Source organism: Myotis lucifugus, unplaced genomic scaffold (assembly GCF_000147115.1).
Source record: "Myotis lucifugus unplaced genomic scaffold, Myoluc2.0 scaffold_159, whole genome shotgun sequence".
NCBI lineage: Eukaryota > Metazoa > Chordata > Mammalia > Chiroptera > Vespertilionidae > Myotis > Myotis lucifugus.
Window position 1 is genome coordinate 1,142,867 of NW_005871207.1, and position 14,316 is coordinate 1,157,182.

The 14,316-nt window shown below is 32.9% G+C and overlaps 1 protein-coding gene across 4 annotated transcripts in view; it reads right to left on the reverse strand.

The window, feature by feature from the left end:
- Nucleotides 1-2,048: 2,048 nt before the first annotated feature.
- Nucleotides 2,049-14,316, reverse strand: part of EPHA5 (EPH receptor A5) — a 284,303-nt gene continuing 272,035 nt past the window's right edge. For all 4 annotated transcript variants that reach the window (XM_014461706.2, XM_014461703.2, XM_014461705.2 and 1 more), the window contains 2 exons: nucleotides 10,953-11,108; nucleotides 2,049-3,405 (listed from right to left, as the gene is read on the reverse strand). In XM_014461706.2, the coding sequence (XP_014317192.1) occupies nucleotides 3,300-3,405; nucleotides 10,953-11,108 (262 nt within the window). In that variant the 3' untranslated portion in view covers nucleotides 2,049-3,299. The remainder of the gene's footprint in view (nucleotides 3,406-10,952; nucleotides 11,109-14,316) is intronic.

Here is a 14,316-nt window from a genome sequence, read left to right on the forward strand (position 1 = left end):
TCTCAATGGCCAAGAACAAGATTATATGGCATTTTTACATGTGAGCAAATGGCAAGATGGGGAAAGTAGTAATTAAGTGATTCCAACAGATATCAGTAAGCTGAATATTACTCCCTGCTTATAGTTAATTTTCAAAGTAACATTGACAAAGACTCACGCCCTAAAGATATTGCTACTGGTAGTTACAAAAACATTATGTATCATTTGACAAATCTATCTTTTGTGGTAAAATTATTGAAACTATGTTTTGTTTTCAGTTGTCTGGTGGGTGACAAATTGAACCAAAATGATAAGAAATCACACAATCAAGATCTGTCAAACCTTGCCCTGGGTTACTGCCTCGCGGCTTTTCACAAAAGCTGTTTCTTTCTCCTGTTCCACTTCTCACATTTATAGATGAGATTGGCACTTCCCAGTTGGTGATATATCCAGAGGCGAACAAATATTTCCTCTCTTAGGGGAAGTACATCTTATTTGAAAGTCTCTTTATTCCTTCTAAAATCATATTGGCATTCCTTAGAAATTTTCAACCAAAATTAAATATGGATGAAAGTTATGTGTCTATTTAACATTTATCTCAATTTACTTTCCAAATGAACACCGAGATTGCAAAGGAAGCAAATCAATTTGATCCAAATTAATGCATAACGTTCTTTTGTGGAAAAGAGGAAATCTACATTGTTACTTCAAATTCTAATCACTTAGATGTATTCTATCCTGACCTTCTAATCATCTTTGAACATATAAAGCTGGAAAACAATTTAGCAGCTATCTTTCTTATGTGTAACTAATTGTGGCTAGTCTATCAGCTCTAAAAATTTATGGTTGTTTCTCTTTTAAATCAATAACTTTAACCCTGGCCTGTGTGGCTCAGTTGGTTTGGCATCATCTAGTGAATAGAAAGGTTGCCAGTTTGATTCCCAGTCAAGGCACATGCTGGGTTGTGGCTGGATCCTGGGTAGGAGGCGTGCAAGAGGCAGCTGACCAATGTTTAGTTCTCACATCAATCTCTCTCTCTCTCTCTCTCTCTCTCTCTCTCTCTCTCTCCCTCCCTTCCTTTCTCTCTAAAAATCAATAAAAATATATTTTAAAAAATCAATAACTCTCTTCTTACTTTGAAGTTGTTCAATTGTTACTTTATCACTTAGATTTGGTTGTTGTTTTACAAAATTTAATACAGTGCAACACAATCTCCAATTATTTTGTACAAAAGGAATTCGTTTAGCTAATTTTATGTTTATTGAAATCAACAAATGCATCTTTAATAATGGCAATGCCTACTTACTTGCTAATTCCACCTCTCTCTACTTTCTATCAAAATTTCACTGAACCAGACTATATTTGAAGCATAGATTGTTTGGAGCCATAGTATACTACAGATCTAATAAGCAATTATAGTCATAATTAGAAAGAAATCAATATGTCCTTTGAAAATTCTTTAGAACTTTTTCTTTTCCTTATTTTTGACCTTGTTCTTTAGCAAAATGCTACATTACTACTTAACTAAAAGGTGGGCATGGTAGAAAGAAGTTATTTCTCAAAAGTTTACTATTTCATGTGCTAACATTCAACTAAAATAGGTGCTTGGGAAAGAGAAAGGAGGTGCCATTAGTATAATGCAGGTATATTTCCTATGGATTTCACTAATCCAGCCTATTCCTTATACCGTTTGATAATCACAAGTAGGCTCTATTTTGTTTAAATGCCATTCTCTTTGAATCACATGTCATTCCATGATTTCTATAAAGTGTAGTAATACAAAAATTTCATTATTTTAGTAAGAATCTTAGTTTTGTTCATACTCTAATAAACTTTACAATTAGTACCACAAATGTCAGTATCAGTCTTCATCAAGTATGGTATATAGAGTATACAAAGGGTATATCTTATATTGCTTAATAAGGCCAATTAAATAAAACTTTAAATTGGTTCATCAAAATAAATTCAAATTGACATAACTGAATAGAAGATTAAATTTCCAAATGAATAGACAACCATCAACAAATAAAACATGCCAAGTCTTGAAATAGAGAAAATTATGAAGGAAGTAGATACATTTGTCATCATTTCATTGCTGCCTTAGTTATCAAAATTTCTAGAGCTGAGCCACAAGGAAAATGGTTACAAGGGATTAACACTTAGGGGTAATGCTTAGTGCTATGTGCCTGGATTTAACAACATTAACAGAAGTCTGCACCGTTAAATCCTTCATCCTTCTGAAAATGTGCCCTTCAGTGTCAACGTTGCTTGACAAGATATTTTCTGGGACTCAGAAAGGTGAAATTTCTTACAGGGGTGCAAGATTAATGGCTAGAAGAACTGTATTGTCACAGATATCAAAAAGTGTTTTTAAAAAGCCAAAGGGGATTTAATCTTACAGACATTTCCCGTTAGTGAATAAAGAGACTCAGTAGCTTTTGGGAACACGAGAGGAAAAAAGACACAAGCTTGTGTTCAATTTTGTTTCACTGCTTCCCTATTTCTCCTGTTCATATTCCACTCTGGAACACTTGTTCCTGTATGCTGCTAAAATTAAAACTATTAAAAATGCAAGCAGAATGGTAATGCACACAGGTGCAAGCACATATACGCACAACTCCGCTTCATTGATTCCTGGGTATACAGCAAATGATACAGTATATACACATCTATTACCATCGAGTTTCTAGAAGAGCAGCTGAAAGTAAATTCTATAACACAGAAAAATAAATATACACCCTGTATTATACTTGTCCTTGATCAAGCATCATGTTTATACACTAGTTTCTATAACTTAACGCTGTGTAACAGCACTTTAAAATCGCAAGTTACCTATTAAGAAATTATCTAACCATATTGCTCTTCAGTACACTTGTGTAGACAATGAAGACTTGGAGTAAACTTCAGTAAATTGCAGCTTGTGTTAGCCCACACATGACTCTAAAACTTTGCCCTTCAAGTAGATTCTTGGAAGTTTTGAAAGGTGCTGCCTTCATTCAGTCTAGAAAGGTGCTCTTTACAGTTATATATTTCATGTACAAAATTTTGTAGAAGTGGTGGGGAGGGTTTTTTGTTGTAAGAGAAGATCATGTTTAACCTTGTGTTGTTATTCCAAGGAGGTCCTATTAGTTTCTTAAAAAATGACGACACTGAGAAGAAGCTAAAACACTGATTACAAATTCGGAGGCTGAAAGAAATGCTCCCAAAAGGTTTAGAAATCACCGAGTTTTCCTTCCCCCCCCCTCTTTGTTAAAATAAATCTCAGGGCTTGTTTACAAAGTGCAGAAACATTCATTCAATGAAATGACAGTCAAGTGAAGTTACAATGGCACCATCCCGTTTGCCAGCTGCGCCTTCATTTCTTGAAGGCTGCTCATGATCTTCTTCTGGTGACCGACAAGAGTCACTCCGAGCCGTCTCAAATCCCTGCATGAAGAAAGCACACATTGGATCTATGTATTGATTCAGTTTGTAGCACACCTCAATATTTCACGCTGGCAAGGAGGCAAGTATTTTACAGAAACTAATTTGATTTAGACATACAGGGTCCAATTCTCAAAGGCAGGCTCCAAAAATGTACCTCAAATATCTTTTTATCATCCAGAAACTATTGACAATGAGGAGTGATACTATATTTATTTGCCCCTTTTTAGACATCATAATGTTGGTGGCGCAGAGTGGTAAAAAAACAAATCTGCACATGCTTACCAATGAATATGTATATGAAAGGGTACAATTTCATTGAACAGTTTTGAAAATATGGATCTACAATATAAACATGCCCATTTTTTTTTGCTAAAAGGAGTTAGCATAAAATATATTTTTAAAAAATCACAGCTAAGCTATTGAAGACTAAACTCTTCAAATGACTCAGTCAGTACAATCATTATATACAACAGATATCTTTAGGAGTTAGTTACCACTACATTGCTTTTATAAAACTTCCAAATATTTTATTTTTTACCTGGAATCCAAGTTCCAGAACCTTATATCTTTGCCAAATAATGTCTAGGTTCTACTGGCACTTAGACCATTCTGAAGATTATACACTATCAGAAAGTCTTTTCAACCAAGGTACTTCCATTCTGTTTCTTCTCAACAAGCTTAAAAGAAAGTATCCAAAAGAAAGTTACAAATGTTTAGATTTCAAAACTGACAACATTTTGTGGAGCTCAAGGCCAGTGCCCATGGTTTTAAAATGTTATTTCTTAGGATATTTAGGAATTCTATCCCCTTAAGGGTATATATTTGGCAAATATAATAATTTGTGTATGTTTGGCAAGTGGTAACACTAATTATAAGACAAATGACCATGAACAATTCAACATTTTTAAACAAAGTTGTCATGTTAGATTTCTTAGATAAATATTTTATAGAATGTTATGCTAAGAGTAGAATATTTTTGCATTTAGTAAATGTATTAATTTTAGATTGTCTGAGAAGTTTATGAAAATGGATGCAATGACATAGAGTCATTATATGTAAAATTGAATAATTTTGAAAACTCAAAGACATCTTAATTATCAGATGATAGAATTTAAATAAATGGGCATGTAAGCTCCATATGCATTAGTATTGGGAATAATTGTTTATTTAAATAATATATTTGGTTTCTTTTTCTCTTTATGTTTTGATTTCTTATGAGAGATTTAGCAAATGGCAAGCAGCTAAAGAAGAAATAGTGCATGTTTATGGCAGAAACATATTTCTTAGGATGTAACTATTAAACATTAAACTGAGAGATTATCAAAGCTACAAGACACCAGAATACAATATTAAAATAATAATAATAATAATAATAATAATAATAATAATAGACATGGAAAACAATCATCAGTAAAACTTAAAACACCAGTAAAAATTCACTTTGAAACAAAATCACTGTTGTTGGCTCTGAAACAGAATACACACTTGCTAGCTGCAGGCTAACACAGAAATAAAGGAGGTTTAGTTTATTCTTATTTCTTTTAAAGTAAGCCAGAGTTCTCAGCCTCGCCCCTGTTAACATTAGGCGGAACAGTTCTCTGTGTGGGCGCTATCTCATGCATTGCAGACTATCCAGCAGCACCCCTTACCTCTCCCCACTAAACACCAGAATGGCTGCACCACCTCTGGCCTTTTGCTGTGATAAGACAAAATATTTCCATTGTTGCCATATGTCTTCTAAGTGGCAAAAACCTCCCCTGGTTGAGAACCACTGCACCAACTATAAAAATAAGAGGTCACAATTAAGACGTCTTATTTTTATAGGTTTGAAAAATGTATACCTCTATGAAATAAATTTTTGCTAATCTCCTCTTATGGATGAGGAAACAGAGTCTTAAAGAATTTAAATTAGTTGGCTAGATAGCACAGCCGGTGGGTAGCAGAGGTAGGACCAACACCAGGAACCTAACGCCATAGTTCATCCTCCTTGAATTTCTCATTACTCTCAGGTGTGATTTTGAAAAGAGTACTTCAAATTACATGCTATTACTCATTCATCTGTCAAATGAGAACTCTGTAGACATAACATCAAATATCCAAAATTCTAAGAGAGAGAAAATAGTTAATGAAGGAAACTGAACATAGACTTTTTTGTCTGAGACTGTGGTAACCCAATCTATATTTCACGAACATTTCAGTTTTGAGCTAAATAATATCCTCATGTTTCCACATGTAACTGATGAATCATGAAGATTTTTGTTTATCAGGGTATTGATGGGTGCTCACTAGCATACTTTGGATGTACATTAAGAAAAAAAAACCCTAATATTTCTTAATGTAAAACAATAAATCTCTACTGTACAGTTTAAATAACTAATATTTGAAATATAGTTCTATAGTAAAACATGGTTTATCATATGCTTTATATACCCCAGGTGGAAAGGACCAATGTAATAAATATACTTAAATTGCACAATTTATATAGCTAATCCAATTATTAACATTATAGTTTGAAAAATAACCATTATAGTTTGTTCTGAAAAACCTGAAAGAAAAGGAATTTATAGGTTTTCCCACTGAAAAGGCATAAACTTTACATATAAAATACCAAAACCTTAATTTGCAGTATGTAAATGTGTGTATGCAGATTTGTACATGTGTGTGTTTTCCATATTCCAACTCATGGTTGTTTTGTCTAACTGATATCAAATCATTGGTTTGACTTATTTTTATTTCCACTGTTTTAACTTATTTTTATATTATGGGCAAATATAACTTCATTCTCTGAAAATAACAACACAAGAAACATTCTGGGAAAGTGATTTGAATGATATTTGTGATGCTGTTTGTAATGATATTGCAAATGAGAATTCAAATGGTATTAGAAAAATATTTCCTGGAGAGGTTAAATAACTTTATTTCTATATTGTTAAATGCATTATTTTCTTTTAAGTAGTTTTGTCTCACACTTTTGCAAATTCTAACAACATCCATTTTACTTCTCAAAGTACATATTAAATTACCAATTTAGCAGTGATAATGTGAGATAAATTTGATAAAAATTAAAGTATTTTACATTTATTGATAAAGGTGATGCTCTATTTCTAATAATTTTAAAAATGATTTATAAACCATGCATATATACTATTTTACTCATTTTATTTTCCTATATAGAAAATTTTATAGCTGGGCAAATATTTAAGTGTGTCACCTTTATAAAAATTACCCTATTTTATCATGACCAGGTGGAATTTTAAGTAACACCCAAAGACAATTCTAATGATGAAAATTGTATTTCAGCATAGGCTTATAAATTTAAACATGATAGGAATAGCCTTGTTACAGTAAAAATACTTTGGGTTTTGTCAACAAAGCATGATTAGTTTTAGAAAAGCTGAAAATATAAATAATTACCATTGAATTTTTAAAATATTATCCCATAATATTAAACAATGAAAATTACTAACATTCTGATACTAAAATGGCAAAATGAAAAACAGAGAATAATGAGAGGTATCTGGTTAATGTTGGACACCTCATTCAAGATTTAATTTATCCATTGTGGAGGAGTCATTCTTCTCCCTTCTGCTTTACACACCTTTTAGCCATTTCACTGGTTTTTAGCCCCATCAACATTGGCTGGATAGGAGAAGGGAGAAAAGAGCTTAATGAGTACTCACTAAATTTCAATGTTTATTATTTGTCATTCAGTAGTAAGTTTGGAATTTGTTGGCTTGGTCATGATCTTCAATGGATGACACATTGTGAGGTTTAGACCAAAAGTTTTATCTTAATTATATAGAACAAATAGGATAGTCAGTATTCGTATGTGTACTTTCATTGTAAAAAATTAGCATAATGACTGTATTAAAAAGTTAAGACATTTATTTGAATTAGTGTGTACAAATTTTGGCTCAGCATTTGGGAAACTTTCATTTTAGTAGTTTGCACACAATTGGTATAATATTTAAATTCATTGGGTTCTACTCATTTTCTGAATAATCAGTGTTACAATACAAGCCTGACAAGAACTTTAAAAAGCAACTGTAGGCTCAATCTCCAGTAGGTGGTGTGCAGGAGGCAGCTGATCAATGATTCTCTCTCATCATTGATGTTTCTATATCGCTCCCTCTCCCTTCCTCTCTGAAATCAATAAAAATATATTTTAAAAAACAACAGGAAAAACTATAATACTATCCTCAATTCAAATATTTGGATTCAATTTACAACGCACCTGAAGCTCACAGTTCCTCGTCAACAATACCTCAGTGCATTTACACACCATAGTACAGAGTGTTCATTACTGCCATAACAATTACTGTAATATTAGTTCTTTACACAGAATAGCAAGCTTTAGGCACAGACAACAGCAACAGCAACGTCTAGGGTTGAAAGCCTCTTCTGGTGAACATGTTTTGACTCTAAGATCTCAAATGTTTTATTTTCTTTCCACATTAAGCCATATTTGCATGTGTTGGCAAAAAAAATAATAATAAAATAAAGTTAAACCTTTATGAAAAATTTTTTACCTAAGCGAGTGGTTGTAAAACACTAATTCTTTACCCTTCTTTTTCTAAACCCACTATGAGAACAAATTTGATGGCACAATTATACATATTTTTCTAATTTAGGTACATGGCAATTTAATATTTTGTTTTATATAAATAATTTCAACATTTTTATAAGTATTTATTATAGGTATGAATGCATTCTTCAAGTTCTCAGTTTCTATTCTGGCAATAATATTGTTTATAATATTTTATTATAATATTATACATGTTTCATGAAATTAATATTTAGATATGGGTAAAGACCATGTGTAAAGAATCATTATCAAAGTGTTTAAAAAGCTTGTTTTGGTTTTAGCTGGTATCCCAGTTACTTTGCCATAAGTCTTTAATAATGATGAATATATATATATATATATATATATATATATATATATATATATCTCCTATTTAATAAAATACTAATATGAAAATTGACCAAAGAGCAGAATGAGCAGTCACTATGACGTGCACTGGCCACCAGGGGGCAGATGCTCAACACAGGAGCTGCCCCCAGGTGGTCAGTGCACTCCCACAGGGAGAGCACCACTCAGCCAGAAGCCAGGCTCACAGCTGGCGAGCGCAGTGACGGTGGTGGGAGTCTCTCCTGCCTCTGTGGCAGCACTAAGGACCCCTCAGGGGATGTCCGACTGCTGGCTTAGGCCTGTTCCCCCCAGGTGAGCCTAAGCTGGCAGTCGGACATCCCCCAAGAGGTCTCAGGCTGTAAGAGGGTGCAGGCCGGACTGAGGGAACGGCCTCTAGTATGTATGTGTGTATATATATATACACACACACACACATACAAAGGGCAATCAAAATTCACAGATACATATTTTTATTTTACTTTATATTTCTGACTAAAGAAGTAACTGATTACTCGCTATTTTGTGAGTTAGTTACCATATTATTCGACAAATATATTCTTACCAACTAGGAAAAATGTGGTCAAAACACAATAAATAAGAGGACATATAGTTAGAGGTGCTGGACTCTCTAAGAAATGAGCTTCACTGGAGTTAGTTAACCTCTGCTGGCCCAGGTCTTACTAAGGAATGTGTTCAGGATGTGTTTATTTGGGCTCCCAGAATGTGAAGCAATTGACATATGGAGGGCAACATTCCCTGAACAGAAAGATGTCCATATGACTCCTAATTTCACCTTACTCTTCTGGTCAGAGTAAATTAATTAAAAGACAAAAATATCTGATGGAGGCACTATAGCAAGAGGCAAGAAGCTACCAAAGTAACAGAGATACAGAAAAAATTGACCAGACAAAAATTACTGGAGAATACAAATGAAATGGTGAACCATTAGAAGATAGAAGAAGGTATTAGGGCTTGAAAGAAACATACAAATGAAGAGAGTTTGGGGATAGGAAAGTAAAGAAGAAAGAATTAGAAGAAATAAGACAATATGAAATCATAAGGCTAAAATATTAAACATAATTGTAGTATTTTGGGGTCCCAATGAGACAAAGTAAAACAGGTTTGTAGTGCAAAAACCATTATTTGTGATTGTAACTATTCTGTGAAGGGAAAAGCTAAAAGGTAGTAGAATGATATATATGTATATATGTGCTATTTAAATAAAAAGGAGACATTGTTTAATGCAAATACTTTTATTATATATTTACAAGTAATCTGACATTGGGTAGAAGAAATACCTACAGTATCATTTTAATATAAAATGACAAATGACTTTAATAAATTAAAATGACCATTTTTACTGAAAAATTAAATAGCAATCATGTAAAAATAGTTTTAAATTATCAGTAAACTTTTCTGTTCACTATTTTAAATATAGCACAAATGAGCTCTTTGAGTGTCCAAAGAAATAATGTGCCAAGAAAATGTGTCTTCAAATAGATATGATTTGATGGTGATAGTGAGAATGAGATTCAGTAAATTATGAGAGCAAGCTGAGTGGTGATTTTAGGTCCTTTCAGTTATAGGTATAATGGAAGAGAAATGTGGAGAATGCGTGATCTTAACTGGTGATAAATGACAGTACCCTGTTACCTTTTTTGTGGCTGTGCAGTGGATTCAATGAATCAAAATGCCAGAATAATACAAATGGTGAACAAGAACTGCTCAGTGCTCATGTTATGTGAAGTGATGGGATATGGACCGTGGCTTACTGCTTTAGAATGTTCTACCATGTTCTAATCCTTATAACAATATTTTAACCTTTGAATTGGTAGGTACTTGAAGTAATTTATCATTATATTTGCAGGTTAAAACATTATTCATGTTTATGTAATCTAGATGAAACCACCATAATGACAGATAATTTTCACAAATAACAAATATTAGGCTGAAATAATTACACATACAGAATATATAATAAAATACAAACCACTTACAACCTTAAAGGATTTAGTATTTAACTCTAGTGATTTTTATTCAATAAGATTTGAGAAATTTCACCTTAATCGTGCAAACATAAGAGGGCACAATTGGTTCCACTGAGATTGCACCAAATAACAAGTCAGAGGCAGGATCTAATATATTCTTGGATGGCAAGAATATAAGGTGCACCACTTAGAGATTAAATGAGATCCCTGCCTGAGAAGCTGTGTTTAAGCTGCTGTTTCCTGGTTGTTCATCATAGCTGAAATTTAAGGATGTTTTTTTCTTATGTAGGACTAGTCATACCAATTGTGCTTACATTTGTTTTGTATTTACATTTATATAACACAGAGACTAGTATAAAAACTTTGTCAACATCTTTTCCACAACATGAATTACCATTATTTTGCCAAAAAGCTGTTTTCCCAATTATTCAAATATCCCAATGCTATTTGTTTGAAGCAAAGAAACTGGACACAAGTAGCATTAACCATGCAATTGTTAACAATACAGGCAAAACGAAGAGGCTTCTTTGAAAGCTGCCACACATGGACAAAAGTTAATTGGTTTGCTTTGACCTCATCCAGATAGGTTTCTGAACAAATTCTCTCGCCCCAGCAATTATGTAAAAATTATCAGAAAAATTACTCACTCCAAGGTCACCTGAGCCACAGCGTCCATTGAACTGTATCCATTTTCCATGAAAATCTCTGTGTACCGGCCCATTTTGATTGCTTCTAGCCATTCACCTACTGATCTGTAGGCCCCAGATCCCAGGGAGCCATGTTCTGCCAATAAAGTAGATACTCTAAAACACATAAAACATAAATATTAAAAGTAATATTTTAATCTTTATAAAAATTTATATTATAATGTTAGCTCATGTTAGATCATTGGGTCTTTAAGTATATCGATATGGGAAAGTATGTAAATGCAAAACTGGAAGAAAATAATATTTTGAAATACAGAACACAACATCAGATATTTATTCAAATGTTGTTCTATCCAGAGTCTATGAGGAATTGTAGTGACTTAATAAGTTAATTTTCTCAATATAAAACATTAGCTAAAATTTCATGTTATGATTTAGATGTATTTATTTTCTACTATTGTTTTGTTTATAAAAATAAGATAAAAACTGCTACCAAATATAGATATGCGGGATAATTTGAGCAAAGCCAAATACTGTAGACCTTGCTAGAGAAACTTGTGCTCACTTAATTTCTTAGGAAGTCTAGAACTTATTGTTGATCTCATTATCTCATGTAGGGGCACTTGTTAATTCACCTAGGAGTAGTGGAACCTGGAAAACAAAATGTAACTCCAAACACATAAGAGAACTAAATAGGACCAATCAAACCATGGGATGTTTTTCATTATACTAAATCCATACTCTTGAAAAACAAATTCATATTCTTCGGCCAAAAATAACATGACTATTATGATAGTCATGTATCTTAAGGAAATAATTGGAGGAAAGGGCAAAGAGAATATGTACAATTTTTTTTCTTCTACTGAGAGTAAATATTAAAAACAATTTAAATGACCATTAATGGGTATTTATTTAAGTACATTTCAACCATAAGATATAGGATATCTTTCTTTCTACTCATGTTCCCTGCACTTTCTCATTTCTCATTTCCACTTCAAACTACCCCAGTGTAGTTTCTTACAAACCGATTCTATAAAAATTGCTCTGGTTGAGCTGAGCAATGACCTGTATGTTGCCAAAATCTGTGAACATTTCCCAACCTGTAAGATGACTGACCTCTCAGAAACATCCAACATCACCACTACTATCTCCCTCTCAAACAGTTTTTGAATCACTATTCTCTTTCTTGGCTACCATGACCTTGAATGTTCCTGGTTTCTTCTTACTCTCCTTTGCCTGTTATTCCTTCTTTTTTTTTACTTTAAAATTTTGTGGGAACTAGGAGTTGGCCCTTTATATTTTCAGCTCAGGCTGTAACCCCAGTCTACTTAGAGACAATTTTATCCAATTTCTTGTTTCAAATAGCATCTATTATTACCCAGTTTTTATCTCCTGTATAGGTTCCTCCTATATTTATATGCCTACATCATGCTTCCACATTTCTCATAGAAATATCACTCCAATATTTCTAAAACCATGCTCATCTTTATTACTTCCATTTCCTCCCGAAGTGCTCCCAGTATAGTATATGATACAATAGTTCACTCACTCCTTCCTTATCTTCAAATCCCTCACAATCTATCATTGTACATACTATCCATTCTACCTCCCTATATTGCACATCTGACCACTTCTTTCTATCTCACTTGTTACCACCTTAGTTCAAGACCTCATCATCTTACCTACACAACTACTCTAGCCTCCCAGTTATCCTCATAAATTGTACTCTCTCTCTCCATTCCGACACTAAAGTTGTTTTTTAATGTTTTTATTTTGTTGAGTGTATCTCTTCCATAATAGAGTATTGCTCAATTATGTATACTTAGCACCTAGCCCACAGCATGACACAGTAGTTATTTGTTGCATGGGTAAATGGGAATCTTGTAGTGATTTATAGTCATTAAGCATTAGGATCAAAGACTCATTGAAGATGAAATATAGGTGGCAACAGCTGGAGAGGAGGATCTTGAAGTTGAGATTGTGGAAGAGGTGTAAGTTTTGTTAATAGCAAAGTTTAGAATGTGACTATGACAAGAAAATTCCAAGGTGTTGTAGAGACCAAAATCACTAAAGGAGAAAATTTCAAGGTATTGAGAGATATTCAAACATCATATACACGGTTACTGAAATCACCAAGTTTTGTTATAGGGATAGAAATATAGAGAACGTGAATGAGTCAGGAACCAACACCTTTTAGAGTTGGGATCTGTAGATGGCTAGTGAGTGGTATAGTCTTAAGCTAAATCTGTTTAAATGAAACCTAGCAAGCTGATTCTACATACTGCATACATGAAACTACAAAAATTCTTTGTAGATTTTTAAACTGCTCTCAAGCTATAATGATGATTCTGATATAAATTAACACATTTTAGAACATAAAAATGTCCCCTTTGATTTCCTTCCTTTATGACAGCTTAGCATAATTCAAATAAGTAGATGAGAGAAATATTTAATATTTTATATGGCAATAAACAGTTTGAAAGCAGATATTTTAGGAACAACATAAGGAATGATTGCTAAGAGATGCATTCTCCAGTTGCTGCCACAGAAAGTTAATGATCCCTGAACAGAGTTTGAAGATTCATTCCTCATTTGTATTTAAAAATGAATTTTTGCCTAGTAAACAAATGTTATGTCAGAATCATAAAACTTATGTAACTTTATCAACAAATTGTTTCTCATTTAGTTCATGTTAGTACACAGCCAATTCAGTTCCTGGCATGACAGTTTTTTTCTTATAAAAATATACTATTACCTCAAATACAGTGAAAATAACAATTGGACAAATCTTATAGTAAAGAATCAAACTGATTTATTTTTTGAGAGAATAATTCTATAACTTTTCAGGTTAAAGAATAATGTATGTTTTATAAAAATGCAACATTGTTTATATATATATACTCATTTGCTAATATAAGATCTTTCCACAAGCCCAGCCAGTGTTCAGTTTGAGCATCAACCTATGAGTGAGGAGTTCATGCAGTTAGATTCCAGGTAGGGCACATGCTTGGGTTGTGGGCTTGATCCCCAGTAGGGGAGAGTAGGAGGCAGCCAATTGATGAGTCTCTCTCATCATTGATGTTTTTACCTTTCCCTTCCTCTTTAAAATCAATGAAAAAATATATATAAATAAAATCTTGCCACAAAATTCCTCATATTTGATTAGCCACATGTCTGTGTTCAACTAGATAAGAGTAAAGGGTCTCTAAAAGCATTGTCAATATTCATAAAATATACAGACACTAAAACAAATTCTAAAAACATGAGAAGTAATTATTGATAGATATCTCTAGTGTAAAATAGATCAGTGCTTATTTGGCTTTTCCTTATGGTCTCATAATTTTACCTTTTCCCCATCCACACC